This window comes from Chiloscyllium plagiosum, unplaced genomic scaffold, assembly GCF_037043375.1.
Source record: "Chiloscyllium plagiosum isolate Xiang-an unplaced genomic scaffold, Cpla_swu_hap1 HiC_scaffold_10, whole genome shotgun sequence".
NCBI classification, from domain to species: Eukaryota; Metazoa; Chordata; class Chondrichthyes; order Orectolobiformes; family Hemiscylliidae; genus Chiloscyllium; species Chiloscyllium plagiosum.
Genome location: NW_028270148.1, coordinates 62060065 through 62078741, shown reverse-complemented (window position 1 = coordinate 62078741; position 18677 = coordinate 62060065). Strand labels below are relative to the sequence as shown.

The 18677-nt window shown below is 38.9% G+C and overlaps 1 protein-coding gene across 2 annotated transcripts in view; it reads left to right on the top strand.

Moving 5' to 3' along the window:
* Positions 1 to 18677, top strand: part of LOC122552879 (ribosomal protein S6 kinase alpha-5-like) — a 128621-nt gene that overhangs the window by 92794 nt on the left and 17150 nt on the right. For both annotated transcript variants that reach the window (XM_043695994.2, XM_043695995.2), the window contains 7 exons: positions 4646 to 4749; positions 7293 to 7443; positions 9365 to 9523; positions 15602 to 15733; positions 15983 to 16116; positions 16660 to 16753; positions 18070 to 18240. In XM_043695994.2, the coding sequence (XP_043551929.1) occupies positions 4646 to 4749; positions 7293 to 7443; positions 9365 to 9523; positions 15602 to 15733; positions 15983 to 16116; positions 16660 to 16753; positions 18070 to 18240 (945 nt within the window). The remainder of the gene's footprint in view (positions 1 to 4645; positions 4750 to 7292; positions 7444 to 9364; positions 9524 to 15601; positions 15734 to 15982; positions 16117 to 16659; positions 16754 to 18069; positions 18241 to 18677) is intronic.

Below are 18677 nucleotides of genomic sequence, written 5' to 3'. Positions count from 1 at the left end.
TGAGGCAGCAGTGCTAACCACTGTGCCACCGTGCCGCCCATAAACAAAACATTACATTGGTTATGTTTTCCTTTAGACTATGTCGTCCAGTTGGAGGCATCAGCCCCCATGATCTTTCCTTTAACCTGAGCTAGAACCAAAGAAACATGCCATAAGATCATAAGATATAGGAACAGAATTAGGCTATTCAGCCTATTGAGTCTGTTCTGCCATTCAATCACGGCTGATATGTTTCTCAATCCCATTCTCCTGTCTTCTCCTTGTAACCTTGATCTCCTTACCAATAAAGAACTTATCTATCTCTGTCTTAAATACACTCAATGACTTGACTTGCCTTCCACATCCTGTTGCGGCAATGAGTTTCACAGATTCACCACACTCTAACTGAAGGAATTCCACCTCATCTCAGTTCTAAAGGATTATCCCTTCACTCTGAGGCTTTCCCCTTTAGTATTCTAAGTTTTAATCAAACCTCCCCACATCCTTCTAAACTCCATTGAGTACAGAACCAGTGTCCTCGACCATTCCTCATATGACAAGCTGTTCATCCCTGGGATCATTCTTGTCAAACTCCTGTGCAACCCTTCCAAGGCCAGCTGGGGCCAAAAATGTTCACAATATTCCAAATGAAGTCTGACCAGAGCCTTAGCCTCACCAGTACATCTTTGCTATAGTATTCTAGACTTCATGAAACGAATACTAACACTGCATTTGCCCTCCTAACTGCTCACTGAACCTGCATGTTGAACTTAAGAGAGTCCAGAATGAGGACATCCAAGTCCCTTTGTGCTTCAGATTTCCGAAGTCTTTCCCTGTTTATAAAATAGTCAATGCCTCTATTTTACCTACCAAACTGCGTAACCTCACACCTTCCCACATTATTTTCCATCTATCACTTCTTTGCCAACTCTCCCAGTCTGTCCAAGCCTTTGTGCAGTCTCCCCACTTCTTCAATACTACCTGTCCCTCCATCTACCTGTGTCACCAGTAAACTTAGCAAGCTTCAGTTCCTTCGTCCAGATTGTTAACATTGTGGCCCTAACACAGAGTCCTGCAGAACTCCATTCGTCACCGGCTGCCATCCTGAAAAAGACCCTATTATCCCCATTCTCTGCTGTCTGTCTGTCTGTCAGCCAATCCTCTATCCATGCAAGTACCTTGCCCTTAAACCATGAGCTTTTATCTTATTTAGCAATCTGCTGTGCGGTCCCTTATCAAAGGCCTCTGGAAATCCTAATAGACCTTGCCCACTGGCTCTCCTTGTCTAACTTGCTCATTACGTCCTCAAAGAATATCAACAGATTTGTCAGACATGACCTCTCCTTGATAAAACTGTTCTGACTCCACCCTATTTCACCATGCTCCTCCAAATACTCTGTGATCTCATCCTTAATAATGGACTCTAAATTATTAACAATAACCGAGGTCAGGCTAACCAGCCTAGCGTTTTCTGTCTTCTGCCCCCTTCCCTTCTTAAACAGAGGTGTTACGTTAGAATTTTCCATTCCTCCAGGACCTTCCATGATTCCAGTCATTCCTGAAAGATCACCAACTGTACTCTACAATCTCCTTAGATATCTCCTTCACAACTCTAGGGTGTAGACAATCTGGTACAGGTGATCTATTCACCTTCAGACTTTTCAGCTCCCCAGCACCTTCTGCTTAGTAATCATCACTACACACTCCTCTGCCCACCGATTCTTTTAAAGTTCTGATGCTACTAAGTGTTCCACTGTGAAAACTAATGAATAGTACTTATTTAGTTCATCCACCATTTATTTGATTCTCGTCATTGTTTAGGATGTTGGAAAAAGTGAGGACTACAGATGCTGGAGAGTCAATCAAGAAGTGTGGTGCTGGAAAAGCACAGCATGTCAGGCAGCATCCGAGGAGCAGGAGAGTCAATGTTTCAGACATAAGCCCTTCATCAGGAATGTGGAGGGGAAAGGCGGCTGAGAGATAAATAGTGGGTTGAGTGGGAAAGGTAGTTGGAAAGGCAATAGATGGATGCAGGTGGAGGGTAATAGTTCGGTGGAGAGCATGGAGTGGGTAGATGGGAAGGAAGATTGACAGGTAGGAGAGGTCAAGAGGTGATGCTGAGTTGGAAGGTTGGATCTGGGATAAGGTGGAGGGAGGAGGGACTTGGAAACTAGTGGAGTCAGTGTTGATGTGTGTTTGGAGGGTCCCAAGGTGGAAGATGAGGCGCTCTTCCTCCAGTTGTTGGGTGGCTTGGATTTGGCAGTGGAGGAGGCCAAGGACTTGCATGACCTTAGGAGTTGAAGTGGTCAGCCACAGGGTGGTGGGGTTGTTTAGTGTGTGTCCCAGATATGTTCCTGAAAACGCTCTGCAAGTTGGTGTCCTGTCTCCCCATTGTAGAGGAGACCACATCAAGAGTAACGAACACAATAGATGAGCTGCGTGGATGGGCAGGAAAATCTCTGCCAGATGTGAAAAGATCTTTTGGGGCCTTGCATGGAGGTGTGAGAGCAGGTTTTACACCTCTTGCAGCAGCTCGGGAAGGTGCCGGGAGTGGAGGGTGGATTGGTTGCAGGTGTGGACCTAACGAGGGAGTCACTGAGGGATTGGTCTCTGTGTAACGCATATAGGGGTGGAGATAGGATGTTATTAAACTAGAAGAGAAACAGAAAATATTTACAAGGATGCTCTCAAGACTAGAGAGTTTGGGTAAGAAGGAGATGCTGAATAGGTTGAGATATCTTTCCTTGGAGAGTCAGGCTGAGGGTGAGTTTATCGCGGTTTAGAAAATTGTGAGGGTCATAGATAAGGTGAATGGCCAAGGTCTTTTTCCCAGGGTAGAGGAGTCCAAAACTAAAAGGCGTCGATTTAACATGAGAGGGGAAATATTTAAAAAGGATCTGAGGGGCAACATTTTCATGCAGAGGGTGGTGCAAGTGTGGAAAGAACTGCAAGAGGAAATGATAGAGATGGGTACAATTACAATTACAATTACATTTAAAAGATATTTGGATAGGTTTCGAGAGAAATGGGCCAAATGCAGGTAAATGGGACTAGTTGTTTAGAATACCTGGTTGGTATGGATGAGTTGAGCCGAAGGGTCTGTATTCTTGGATATTTAATTCCCAGCCCAGATTTCCTTGCAGTTATATCCCTGTGATACCCACAACTTCATACCTGCCATTTTCAATCTGTGCTACAAGGTAATTTACCTTGTTTCATATTCTGCATCTGTTTAAGTACAATGGGGTAAAAACAATGACTGCAGATGCTGGAAACCAGATTCTGGATCAGTGGTGCTGGAAGAGTACAGCAATTCAGGCAGTATCCGACGAGCAGCAAAATCGACATTTCGGGCAAAAGCCCTTCATCAGGAGTAAAGGCAGAGAGCCTGAAGCGTGGAGAGATCTCTCTGCCTTTATTCCTGATGAAGGGCTTTTGCCCGAAACGTCGATTTTGCTGCTCGTCGGATGCTGTTTAAGTACAATACCTAGTCCTGCATTGACTCTTCCCATCCACCCTGACCCCGCTTATAGTTTCTCCTTCTCTACTGTGCCTGAAGTTAGATTCCTGACTCTTTCCATACCGTCCTATTACTTGTTCTTAAAACTTTAGTAACCTCTGATGAGCATTCTTGTCATCCCCCACCCCAACATCCCTTAACATTTTCACTAATTTTCCATACACTGAACGCACTCCAACTGAACAAACTGAAGTTCATTGAAAATTTCAAAATGGGAGAGAAGTTGACTGCCAGTGTGTGTATGACCTCTCTGCCTACAGTACAGCCTTGTAATACTGACTCTCATAAGCAAGTTTTTAAAAAAAATCAAACTCCTGGCTGCCTCTTCCCTTGTCCTGCAATCTGAAAGTTGAAACTCTCAATTTCTAATGCCTACTTTCCTTGTCTAGTCTTTGAGCAGATAACTGCCTCAATGTAATTCCTGGAAAATACCATGGAAGATTTTAATGGCAACATCACTTGTACATCATTCGCTTATTGAAATGCTCATCCAACATTTGGAAATACAGGTGGAAATTCACATCATGAACAAATGGAGCAGATCCAGTGTTATATATATATGTATGATATAGCCCTCATATTCTAGAAACTGCTGCACTTGAGATTTTAAATAGAAAAAAGTCGCCCCATTTAATTTAATGATTCTGACTTTCATGTTAGTTCCCAAAATGTAATGGTTCATTTTAGCATGTACTTATGTTCACTAAATATATCTGTGCATTAAAATATTGATGCATTTCACAACCTCAGGATAGCCTACGACATTTTGCAGCTAATGTGTTGTCACAGTTTTATTCAAGGAAATAAAAAAAGTTCCACATGCAACAATGCAATAGTGACTTTGTTTTTAAAATGATGCTTGTTAAAGTAGACGTACCATCCAAACATAAGGGGATCTTCCCTCAATTCCAACATCTGATTTTTTGCATCCACCAGAGAGGACAGATGGGACCTATTTGTTTAATATCTTATTTGAAACACAGTGCCTCCATTGATGCACATGTCCCTCAGTACTGCACTAGAGTCACAGCTGTATTTATATGTTGAAGTTTTTGAAGTGGAACTTGAACCCACAACATTTCGCCTTGGATGAAAATGCTACCACTAAGCTAAAACTGACACAAGTTGTGTATTGGTTCTCAACAGGCAGTTGATTGGTGGAGCCTTGGGGTCCTTGTGTATGAACTGCTGACCGGAGCTTCGCCTTTCACCGTGGATGGTGCAAAAAATTCTCAATCAGAAATCTCAAGGTGGCATCAGGATAATGTTTTTTCTATTCTACAAAAACTAGTGTTGAACACTATGCTGTAATAACCCAAATAAGGCCCACAGGGAGATTAATTAGTGATTCCCTTGCAGGGGTTATCACACAAGAACAAAGTACCGAGTGGCTCAGCTGTACAATTTATTAATTAAACCTTATTTTTTTCATTTAATCACTTTATTTAATGTTACAGTCAAAGATTTCAACTTGTCCACATTTGTGTTTTAGTCAGTTGAAGGGGAAGAGCAATTTAAGCTGCATAATGTTGCATGGCCACTTTAGTGTAAAAATGCCTTTTTATGAGACAACGCAAATATCAGTATTGCCATTCCAAAAAGGTTATTTCAAAGAGTTCAAAGCCAGCATTATCAATTTTGAGTCATAATTGGGATTGTTATTCATGTGTTATTCCTTTGCATTTGAATCCACAGCTGTAATGCTTAAAGTTGTATAATGCTATCAGAAAAGCAAAGAATTTTAATTTGTTACATCAGGTGAACTTCAAACCTGTGCTACTGAAATTCTTAGAAGTATTCTGTTATGACCCCTGAAGTATACTGTCTGTAGTGATTGAAATTCTTAAAAGCATACTGTTAAGACCTCTGAAGTTCTTGCTGAGTTAATTTGGGTAGAATTAACCAATTTAGGCAAACAACCACAAATGAAGCCTATTAAAGCAAAAATAATACCAATACACTCTATCAACAATTGTTCTTATAAAGTGTGATTTTAGGAGGAGAGTCGTAATCATAGAGATGTACAGCACGGAACAGACCCTTCAGTCCAATCCGTCCATGCCAACCAGATATCCCAAACCAATCTAGTCCCACCTGCCAGCATCCGGCCCATATCCCACCAAACCCTTCCTATTCATATACCTATCCAAATGTCTCTTAAATGTTGAAATTGTACCAGCCTCCACCACTTCCTCTGGCAGCTTATTCCATATATGTACCACCCTCTGTGTGAAAAGGTTGCCCCTTAGGTCTCCTTTCTATCTTTGCCCTCTCACCCTAAACCTATGCCCCTCTAGTTCTGGACTCCCTGACCCCATGGAGAAGGCTTTGTCTATTTATCCTATCTATGCCCCTCATAACTTTGTAAACCTCTATAAGGTCACTCCTCAGCCTCCAATGCTCCAGGGAAAACAGCCCCAGCCTGTTCACCCTCTCCCTATAGCTCAAATCCTTGTAAAGAGGGTTGCAGGAAATTGGAGTATTGACATAGGATATGAGATTACTGCAATCTGTTTGCAGCATAATGTACTTCTACAGAGCACGAGGTTGCAGTGGCGAAATGCACCAAATCCTTCCTGCTGTAATTTTAGATATGCTAACAGGTACAATTTGGTCCAAACCTCTTTGCATTTACAGACTATGCAGGATTTCATGGATCTGGAAAAGAGGCCAGGTCTTTTAAAGTTTATGATTAGAGGTGAAAGAGTAAAAGGGAACCTGAGGGGCAACTTTCTTTTACACAGAGGGTGGTATGCATATGGAATGAGTTCCTGGAGGAAATTATTGAAGCGTGTACATTAACAACATTTAAAAGGCGTTTGAATAAATACATGGATAGGGAAGGATATGGGCCAAGTGTAGGGAAATGGTGTTTGCGTAGATGGACATTTTGGGTCAGCATGGACCAGATTGGGCTAAAGGGCCTGTCTCCATGCTGTAGGACTCTGACTCTATGACTCAGATTGAGCCCCTGTATATTGAAAATATTTTACCATTTAAATCTGAACACTTTTTTTAAACAAAAAAACAGGTTATGTATGCTTTGTTTGTTTAATTAAACCACTGAGCTTCCAAGATTAAAAGTTGCACAATCTTTATCTATTACATGTAATTGCGTACAAATTTCTCCTTTAATTTTGATAAAGATTGACCTCTTATTTAAATTCAATAGTTTGTCAATTCGATATTTTTTCTGAAATTAGTTACTAGTACTGTATCTGTAGCATTTTGCATTGAGCTGATGTTTGAGTTGCAACACAAAATATGAAACACTTTCTGTAACAAAATGAATTCATAAGTACATTTTACCAACTGCTTGAAGCTCTTTATATTAGTTTTTTTGTTTTTAAAGCCCAAATGGATCATGGATATATAGTGTGGAACACTGGTTTTTCTTACTTCCACAGTGCTGCACTCCAGATTTCAGTTGTGACCCTGTCAGGAAATGGCAATCACCCACAGTGAAAAGAATTGAGGGGAACAAGTCACAGGAAATTACAGTATATGAGCATTTTGGGTGTTGTTTTGAATCACCCACAATAAATGATGGGCAGCCAACCACTTTTTAAAGCTGAAGATGGAAAGGAAATTTTACTTTGGAGAGTTTAAAAACTGCTTTGTAAAATGTAAAACAATCCATGACTTCAACCAAGTTTGGAGGAACAACTAACATTTGTTATCTGTGTTGACAAGTTTAAATTTTAATTCTAAATATTGCAGTATTCTAATTTTTGGTAGTAAAAATTTGTCTGTCAAAAACAGTTCCTGAAAGAATAATTGTATTCTTTCTTAGGCGAATCTTAAAAAACGATCCTCCATTTCCTTTGGAAATTCAGCCCACTGCCAAGGATCTAGTACAGAAACTGTTGGTGAAAGATCCTAAACAAAGACTTGGGTCAGGGCTAACAGGAGCTGCAGAGATCAAGTCTCATTCGTTTTTCCAGGTGCTGTATCATTTTGAAACTACTCCAGTCATAAATATGTTTAACTTGTAGCAATAATGAAATGAGGAAGATAGATATAAGTTTTTAATTTTCATTAGATTTCTCAAAATTCTTTTGACATAATTGAATAAAAGCATACTTTTTTGTGGTAATTTCTAAATTTTGGGATTTGAATTTACACTGAGGTAAGATTGAGGCTAACCCAGAAGACCAACACCACGTAGCACCTCTGTCACTTCTTTGTTTAATGAAAACCTTCTTGAGTAAAAGTGGTCTTAAGACAGAAATAGCTATTTCATCCTTGTGATAATGTGGTTGGTTTAAGAGGTGTATTTTGTCCTGGTTTATTTATAGAGAGATTGAACAAGAGGTAAGGAGCTGCTTGTGGTAATGTAAACAGCTTGTGAGGCCTTGGAGTTTTTTTTAAGTTGTAACAACAGAAGCATCATGGGTGCGGCCAGCTCTCTCAGACCAAGATTTCTGTTTTTTTTCAGCTTTTAGATTCAGCAGAATCTGCTGGAGGTTTGAAGAAGTAGAAGCTATTTTTTCCCCATCTCTTGGTTGCAGCTAGAAGTTGGGGTTTCTGTTCTAACTGCAGGTGTTGCATGTGAGAAAATCTGATTTCTGAATTTGTCTTTTTTTGCCAAAGGGTTGTTCGTTGTATGCTGGAACTGTTAATTAGTAATACTTACAGTATCTGTTATTCAGTTAAGTTTTCCAATAGAGTTAAGTTAGTCTTTCATTGTATTTTAACTATGGTGTTTGAATAAATTGTGTTTTGTTTAACACAGAGTAGTTTGTCTAGTCGAATAGCATTTGGAACACCGCATTGTACATTTGTCTTTAAAATAAGCAAATGTTAGGGACTAGTCTAACTTACTAAAATATTTTGAGGGGCTCTGGTATGGTCCATAACTATCATGCGCAATCCTATTCTAGGAAATAATTATTTTGAATATTAAAAAGTATAATGGAATTTGAACTGGAATAATTCCTTTCTGCTGCACTAACTTGTTATTCACAGTTTGTCATGCCTGATATTTAGCTGTTGATTGTATTCATAGTGCCGAAGTCACAAAATTAATGATCAAATCATACTTGCGCACTCAGATTTTCATCTTTCATTATACCTAATAAATGCACAGAATGTTGAAAGTGCAAATATGCATAATGAATGAGAATCTTGAAATCAGATGCTCAAGAGTACTGTATATTACTTTTAATTACTAACCATAACTGAAATTATCCACATCTGTTTTTCTAATAAGCTGCAGTTGGTTATTGACTAACAAATTGTACAATATTGGTTTAAACAAAATTTCCATTAAGAAATTATAAGATATAAATCAGAATCAGTGTTCCTGACATAAGCCATTCTCAGTGGGGGTTTAGCTGTCAGATTCATTAATGTTATTGTTTTCTGCTGCTGTTCAGGAAGGCTGTATGCCAGAAAGACACTGATACTGAAAGACAATATTAAATACACAAGTTTCTCATGTTTTAATGTAGCATGGGTTGTTCAGATCAAATTGTCTAATTAACCCCACACAATTTTTTTTTCATACAACCAATCTCTAAAATAATGTGGAAATATGAGAACTAATCTGTAATTGTAACTTCATTTCTGTCTCCAATATTGGCAATTATAGATCCATAAATATATCAAAATATCGAATGATATATAGCTACCCATCAGTTCCAAATGATAGTAATATTGGAGGTAATGGAGAGAGTACCATATTCATTTGGAAGATTACACTGATCTGACCTTGCAGTTTTTCAAGCGTAACATAACATGTTTGTAAACATCATTACTAAAAGCCAGATTCTCATGGTCCACCATAAACTCAGCCTCAAGTATTATTTGGAATGTTTATTTTATAGGTTTTTAAAAAATATATATTTCTAAACTTATCTTCAGGGCCTAAATTGGAGAGATTTAGCAACCAAGGCAATCAAACCTCCCATCAAACCAGTAATCCAAAATGAACTTGATGTCAGCAACTTTGCAGAGGAGTTTACAAGAATGGATCCAGCCTATTCTCCTGCTGCTCTTCCTCAACATACAGATTTATTTAAGGTATATTAAAATGTTCAGCATATGTATGACCAAGCATTAACATATTGGCAAATGTTAAGTAAAATTTAGCAATAAAAGTTAGCAAATATTGCAGTTGCTGGAAATCTGCAACAATCACAAAGAATGCTGCAGAAACTTAGGTGTGGCCGCAGCTGTGGAGAGAGAAACCGGGTTGATATTTCAAGGCCAATATGACTCCTTTTCAGAGCTGAAAGGGTTTGGAAAATACTTTTCTTCCACCACTTTTGAGAGATGTAGAGGAGGAAAGAAGGGAATGGATGGTGTATAGGCCCAGTGCAAAAGATTCTGTAAAGCAGTCAACCGGTCTGCATTTGGTCTTGCAATGTAAAGAAGACTGAATTGTGAGCCACAAATACTTTAGAAAACATTGGAAAAAAAAGTCAACCCCACTTCACCTTGAAGGTATATTTTTGACAAAGCAATATACAGAGGAACCTCGATTATCCAAACGAGATGGGTGGGCACTATTTCAATCGGGTAATCGATTATTTGGTTAATCAATTCAATGCCTTTCCTCTGGGCTCGGAGTTTTTTTTTTAAGTTCGCTCCCCGTTCAGGAGACAAGGCAGCAGCACACCACGCGCGAGCCACTGCCCCCAGCCCGGTCCCAAACCCCGTCCCCACCTGTCTCCCCACCCCCAACCCCGTCCAACACTACCCTCCCCCACCCCCATGTGCCCGCCCCATCTCTGAGGCAGCCGGACTTGACATCAACAAGACTGCTGGTGCTGCTGCCTTTGGGGGGGGGAGGTGTGAGTCTCCGAATAGCGCGCATGCATACACACGGACACAGCCACAGCCCCACACACAACGTTTTACTGCAACGTTTTGACAAGTTCCACCTTTACCCTGTACAGGACAATGTTGGAGAACTCCAGGGAAAGTGTGGGGAGAGAGAGAGGGTGGGAGGTCAGTCATTGGGAGACGTTGCTTGTTTAATCACTGTAAATAAAAGACGCAATCACTGCTGGAAACACGTCTTTGATGTAATGTTCCTATTGGGACCTCAAGATCTGCTTCGGATAATTGAGGTTCCTCTGTATAGGTATTGGAATTGCAAAAAGGTATAGGGTAGATTTCATTAGTAATTGACCAGGAAATAGATTATTTCATTAGTAAAATTGGTAATTGACAATTGCTGTTATTTATACACAATTTAGACTGAAAATAATTGTGTAAAAACAAAGGCTGCAGCTGTTGGGAATCTAACCTACAAACATAATGCTGGATATAGGTCAGTTAGCAACAATAGATTGTGAAATAGAGCTAACATGCAAATAAGGAGCAGGAGTAGGTCATTCTGCCCCTTTAACCTATGCTTCACAATTCAATAGATCATTGCTTATCTGATTGTAACACAAATCCAAATTCCTGTCTACATTGATAACCTTTCAGCCCTTATTAAATAAAAATCTATCTACTTGTGTTTTAAAAATACTTAAGGCCTCTGTTTCCCCCACTTTTTTAGGAAGAGACAGGAGAGTATCTGATAGGGGAGAAAGATCTCATCTCTGTTTTAAATGAGTGATAATTAATTTTTAAATAGAGACACCTAATTCTTGACTTTCCTATAAGGAGAAACATCCTATCCACATCCAACCTGCCAAGCCCCCTCAGGAACTCATGTTTTAATCAAGTTGCCTTTTACTCTTCTAAACTTCAGCAAATATAAGCTTAGCCTGTCTAATCATTCCTCATAGGACAGCCCAACCATTCCAAGTATTAGTCTGATAAACCATTTCTGAAATGCTTTCAACACATTTACATCCTTCTTTAAATAAGGTGACCAATATTGACACAGTATTGTAGATGTGGTCTTACTGGTGTCCTACATAACAGAGACATAACCTGTTTTAATTTTCCTAATTACTTCCTGGACCACCATATTAACCTTCTGTGATACATACACTAGGACACCTTGATCCCTTTGAAGTTGAGATTCCTGCAAGCTCTCACCATTTAGATAATAGATCATTATTTTTCATTTTACGTGCCAAAATTAACAATTTCACATTTTCCACATCATACTTGATTTGCCAGATGGTTGCCTTTGATGTATCCATCTATATCTTTTGGTAGCCTTCCTCTGATCTCTTCACAACTTAGTATCTTTGTGTCATCAGCAAATTTGGCAACCGTACTTTCTGTCCATTCATCCGTGTCATTTACGTCAATGTTAAACAGTTGAAATCCTAGCACTGATCCATGTGGCACACCACTCATTACAACTTACCAAGCTAAAAAATATCCACTTATCCCTACTCTTGGCTTTATATTAGCAAGAAAATCTTCTATTCCCTGTCAAAATGCTGACGCCCCGCCCCCCCCAACTCGGCTTCTGTTTTCAGAGATAACCTTTTGATGTGGCACTTTATCAATGCCTTCTAAAATTCTAAGTGCAGTACTCCACAAATTCCCCTTTATCCACAGTACATGTTACTTCCTCAAAGAACTCCATTAGATTGATCAAACAAGATTTGCATTTCACAAAACCATAATGACTCTACTTACTTACCTTGAATTTTTTAAGGGGCCTACTATATACTCTTAGCTTCCATCATTTTCTCCACAGATATTAAGGTAACTGACTTATCGTTTCATGCTTTCTGACTCTATCTTTTTGAACAAAAAAGCTACACTTGCATGCTTCCAATGTTATGGGCCCCTCCCCGAATCAGGGAGTTTTGGGAACTTAATACATCAACTTTCACGGTAGCCATTTCTTTTTAAACCATAGGATGGCATTCATCAGGCCTGGGCATTTGGAGCCAAAGCTCCAAAAATTTACTGAGTACCATTTTTCTGGTGATTGCAAATTCTTGAGTACCAAATTCCCATTTCCTGATTTATACCTGCTACTTGGATCCTCTGTAGTAAAGATTGATGCAAACTATGAGTGTGATTCATCTATCACTTTCTTATTTTCCAGACTCACTCTCTATAGAACCAACACTCACTTCATTTACTTTACTTTTTAAGATATTTCTAGAAACTCTTATTATCTGTCTTTATATTTCTGGCTAGCCTTCTCTCATACTCTATTGTTGTTCCTTCTTGCTGTTTGTGATCTTCTGTCCAATCGTCTGACCAGCTGACTACCTTTGTACAATTATCTGTTTTTCCTTCAATTTTGATATTATATTTAACCATAACCTGTGCACCTGAGTCTTTGACGTTTTAATGTGTTGGAATATATTGAGTCTGTATATTGTGAACCAATCTGACACAAGTATCTGTCTAAGCATCTCCTTTAACTCATTTTGCCAATTGACTAGCCATCTGTTTCCATGCTGGCCTAATTGTCCTTATTTAAACGTTAAAAACAGTCTTGGACCCATTTCTCTCTTCCTCAAAAAGAATCCAAAATTCAGCCCTACTATAGTTGCTGCTAACGAGGGATGTTTTCACAATGAGAGAGTTCATTAATTCTATCTTGTTGGACAGCACTAGGTCTAGAATGCCTGCTACTAGTTAGCAGCAGAGAATACTATAAGACCATAAAACCATAGGAGCAGAAATTAGGCCAATCAGCCCTTCCATTCTGCTCCATCATTCAATCATGGCTGAAGAGTTTCTCAATCCCATTTTCCCACTTTCTCCCCGTAATCTTTGATTACTTTCAGAGTTACATTGCACTTTGCTCAAAAACCACATACATTCATGTAGAACTCTGAGCTCAAAAACTGCATGAATTTATGTAAAACTCTGTTATCTCACTTTTTAGATTGGAATCAATCTAAACATCAGGTCATAGACAGAGAACACAGGGGGCTAACACCTTCAACATATTGTCTAGCTATCACCATTGTTAACAGCTAACCTGAGAATGCAACTTTAAAAAAAGGGTTTTATGATTTACACATGAAAGAAGTGAAACTATCACTGTATTCTAACAGATGAAAGGCTTAACAGACAATCAATTCTTCAATGTATAATTTCAGTTACATCACACTGCAAATTTTTGCTATAAATTCAGTGTTACGATCGAGCCCTCCACAATCACCTGATGAAGGAGCGTCGCTCTGAAAGCTAGTGTGCTTCCAATTAAACCTGTTGGACTATAACCTGGTGTTGTGTGATTTTTAACTTTGTACACCCCAGTCCAACACCGGCATCTCCGAATCCTGACCAATAAAGGAAAGCATGCCAAATGCCTTCTTCGCTATCCTATCTACCTGCGACTCCACTTTCAAGGAGCTATGAACCTGCACTCCAAGGTCTCTTTGTTCAGCAACATTCCCTAGGATCTTACCATTAAGTGTATAAGTCCTGCTAAGATTTGCTTTCCCAAAATGCAGCACCTCACACTTTTCAGAATTAAACTCCATCTGCCACTTCTCAGCCCATTGGCTCACCTGATCAAGACCTCATTGTAATCTGAGGTAACCTTCTTCCCTGTCCACTACACCTCCAATTTTAGTGTCATCTGCAAACTTACTAACTGTACCTCTTACGCTCACATACAAATAATTAATATAAATAATGAAAAGAAGTGGACCAGCACCAATCCTTGTGGCATTCCACTGGTCACAGGCCTCCAGTCTGAAAAACAAGCCTCCACCACCACCCTCTGTCTTCTACCTTTGAGCCAGTTCTGTAAAATGGCTAGTTCTCCCTGTATTACATGAGATCTAACCTTGCTAACCAGTCTCCCATGGGGAACCTTGTTCAATGCCTTACTGAAGTCCATGTAGATCGTGTCCACTGCTCTGCCCTCATCAATCCTCTTTGTTACTTCTTGAAAAAAACACTCAATCAAGTTCGTGAGACCGATGTACCCATTAGAGAAGGTGCAAAACTTGACCTAATTTTGGGAAATAAGGCAGGGCAGGTGTCTGAGGTGTCAGTGGGGGAGCACTTTGAGGCCAGCGACCATAATTCTATTAGTTTTAAAATAGTGATGGAAAGGATAGACCAAATCTAAAAGTTGAAGTTCTAAATTGGAGGAAGGCCAATTTTGACTGTATTACATAGGTACATCCCATGTTGACTATCCCTAATCAGTCCTTGCCTTCCAAATACATGTACATCCTGTCCCTCAGGATTCCCTCCAACAACTTGCCCACCACCGATGTCAGGCTCACTGGTCTGTAGTTCCCTAGCTTGTCCTTACCACCTTTCTTAAACAGTGGCACCACATTAGCCAACCTCCAGACTTCTGGCACCTCACCTGTGACTATCGACGATACAAATATCTCAGTAAGAGGCCCAACAATCACTTCCCTAACTTCCCACAGAGTTCTAGGGTACACCAGTCCGCCTTGCTGATCTTTGAGGGGCCCTATTCTCTCCCTAGTTACCCTTTTGTCCTTAATGGATTTGTAAAAACCCTTTGGATTCTCCGTAACTCTGTTTGCCAAAGCTATCTCATGTCCCCTTTTTGCCCTCCTGATTTCTCTCTTAAATATACTCCTACTGCGTTTATACTCTTCTAAGGATTCACTCTATCTATCCTGTCTATACCTGACATATGCTTCCTTCTTTTTCTTAACCAAAACTTCAATTTCTTCAGTCATCCAGCATTCCCTATACCTACCAGCCTTTCCTTTCACCCTAACAGGAATATACTTTCTCTGGACTCTAGTTATCTCATTTCTGAAGGCTTCCCATTTTCCAGCCGTCCCTTTACCTGCAAACATCTGTCTCCAGTCAGCTTTTGAAAGTTCTTGTATAATACAGTCAAAATTAGCCTTCCTCCAATTTAGAACTTCAACTTTTAGATTTGGTCTATCCTTTTCCATCACTATTTTAAAACTAATGGAATTATGGTCGCTGGCCTCAAAGTGCTCCCCCATTGACACCTCAGACACCTGCCCTGCCTTATTTCCCAAAATTAGGTCAAGTTTTGCACCTTCTCTAATAGGTACATCCACATACTGAATCAGAAAATTGTCTTATACACGCTTAACAAATTCCTCTCCATCTAAACCCTTAAACACTATGGCAATCCCAGTCTATGTTTGGAAAGTTAAAATCCCCTACCATAACCGCCCTATTATTCTTATAGGTAACTGAGATCTCCTATCATATTGATGTTGCTACTCTTCTTTCCTACAGGGTTACTCATTTGTTGCACCTTCTATACTGTTTAATCGAAATGCCATAATGAATCATACGTGCATCTATGATCTGCAGATGGCCATGGATCGACCAGACAATAACACTGTTGCACGTAGTGCTATGTCAAAGGTTGGACTGTTTACAGTGTCTGTTGGATATTCTATTCTACTTCGCACTACAATAAATATCTTTTGACAATCATTACAAATTTATATTTGAACGAATGAAATATTAGATATACAATAACTTCTAAAGACTGAAAACTCTATAGTTAATTTTTATATCGGACCGCCGTCATACTTTTAAGTTTATGAAACTTTCATTCTCAAGCTATTTTACCACGTGGATAAATCTGAATTTTAATTTGTGTATCCCTAGGATTCCCTCTTTTACCAGAATTATGAATTGAATATGAAAGAGAAGCCACTCGGTGAAGGAAGTTTTTCTGTTTGTCAAAAGTGTCAACATAAAAGGACTGGACAGGAATACTGTGTCAAAATAGTCAGCAGACGGTAATGACTTCTGGTTTATAAAACTGAAGAGATCAATTCATTGGGCAATTCATTAAATTAATATAGCTTTGTTTTTAGTAATCTATTATTTTGTTTGTAATTTGTTTTCATTTTCAAAATAACAGATATAAGTGGATCCTTCTGATGAATCATTACATTCTTGGAATAGCTAAGGACACCCTTTATTTAAGTTTCACTCTTTTTGCAGAAGTCTCATTCAGTGATGAGGGTACATTCTGTCAAGTGATCTCTGAGAGTTGGATCAGTGAGGAGAAGTCAAATAGGAATTTTGTTTTTATACAGCCAACTGCTGAAAGTATGCAGCAGATAATTGTGGACATCAAGTGATCACAAATTTGGGCACTAGCTTAGTTGTGGTGCCTCTAACAGAATCTGCTATTCAGTATTGAGGTTCATTAATAATTAATTCTGACTTGATTCATTTTGACTTAGAACTGTTTCTGAACAATAAATTCTCTGATGATTTGTCTTCCATGAAGCTGTAGAATATGAATCACCCTAACATGTTATGTTGGTTTTTAGAATGGAAGCCTGTACACATCGGGAAATTGCAGCACTAAAGCTTTTAGGGGCACATCCTAACATTGTTGAACTACGTGAAGTTTACCATGATCAGGTACAATAAAAAGATACGATGCAAAAATAAATCTAAAACTTCAGTAATGTGAAGAATAATGATTCCCTAACCTATTAACCATTACAAGCTTAATCTGATTTTTAATGCATATCTTTTTGAGTTTCAAGCAATCTTTTTCTTAAAACCATATTCTTTCTCAAATCCCAGGTCTGCCAAATACACAAGCCAGAAAATATAATATTATAAGAAAATCAAAGATAATATTATAAAGCATGCATCCACACAGCTGTGTTTACAAATAAGAATTTTTGATTAGTTTAAATTTATAATTAAAACCTAATGTTTGAATTGCACTGTCCATGGTAGGAAATTTGTAACTATTTGTATGAGAGTGTCTGCTATGCAAGCCAAAATCCCTAAAGCTGTATTTTTTTTAAATTAGGCAAAGTCATAGAATTGTTGCCAAATATAGTGTTAACTTGTACATCAGTAACATTATAAATTGATTAACTGTTACATCATACTGATTTGTAATCATTATATATTTCACTATGCATAATATGCAATTAAACATTCAAACAAATGTGATCAATGTTTCCCTGTATATAATAGTTCACCTCCTTGTTAACTTACTGTGTTTGTAAATTCTCTGGTTAAATTCTTTTACCTCATTAATAAAGCCAATAATTTATTTTTAAATGGGTAATATTTTCCACATGGAATTCAGGATCCTGTCATCAAGGTCAACTGGGAGTTAAAAGCAGGAACAGCCACCTGGCAATGATTTTCACTGAATTGCTCACCAGAAGCTGAGCTTGCCATTCCTAACCAGTAGGAGGACTGTCAAAGTTGGAAGACAATAGAAACCTTCCACTGCTGTAGAAACAGAATCTTGCACTCCTGGACAAATGAGACTTTGGGCATCTGAAGATGTAGGTGCCCTATCTGCAATTCTGTTAATTTTAAAATTACAAACCTGTCTTCAGCAGCCATGCCACCCGTATGGGACGACCTTTGGCTGAAACCAGGAAGTTGGGAAGACCTCTAATCCTGACTGGAAAGCGAGGCCATTTTCAGGCAGATTTTTTTCTATGACATCTCTGGGGGTCTTTAATAGGCCGTTAGCAAGCTGAATTGAGTATCCGCCCCTTGCAGCTCAGTGCGCATCCCCTCCCACCCCCCACCCACCCTACTAAATTCCATCTCCCAACCAACATCACTAAAAATGGCTTGGGAGTAGAATTGTGTCAAGAAACTGGTACTCTGAAGTGAATTTACAAGCCTACCTGCCTCTTATAGGTCATTAAAAATTGTTTTTCTGCTTACACAATAATTCTGTTTTGCTCTTCTCCCAGTTACATACATATTTGGTTTTGGAGTTGTTAAAAGGAGGTGACCTACTGGAACGTATTAAAAAAAGGAAGCACTTTAGTGAATCTGATACAAGAAGAATTATGAACATGCTTGTTTCTGCAGTTCGTTATATGCACAATTGTGGAATTGTGCACAGAGATTTAAAACCGGAGGTATATTAATGTTTCAAATTTTACTTGTAATTTTGGAAACTAGTACCTATCTATTGGAGAACTTTTACCATCAAGTAGTTTTTTTTAACACCAAAAAAATGTATAACTGTATAATTACCAAACATTTTGATTTGAAAATCGCAGTAAGTGTAATAGAAATTAATTTGTATCCTTGCATCATTTCCAGTCTGAGTGCTTCAATATAATTTTAATACCCTTGACATTCACAATCTACATTTCTCTTGAGGTATACAGCCTGAGAAGTCTGGCAATTTTCTGCCTGTCAGTACATAATAGCTGAAAGGTCTTAGACAGTACCTATTCCCTATTGTGTCTTTATGGTGACTGCCCCAAGTTATAGTGCACCCCTAGCATGTAGTCTTGGACCTTGGAATGTGCCAGGCTACAACATTCATTTGAGGACAACTCTTTTATAT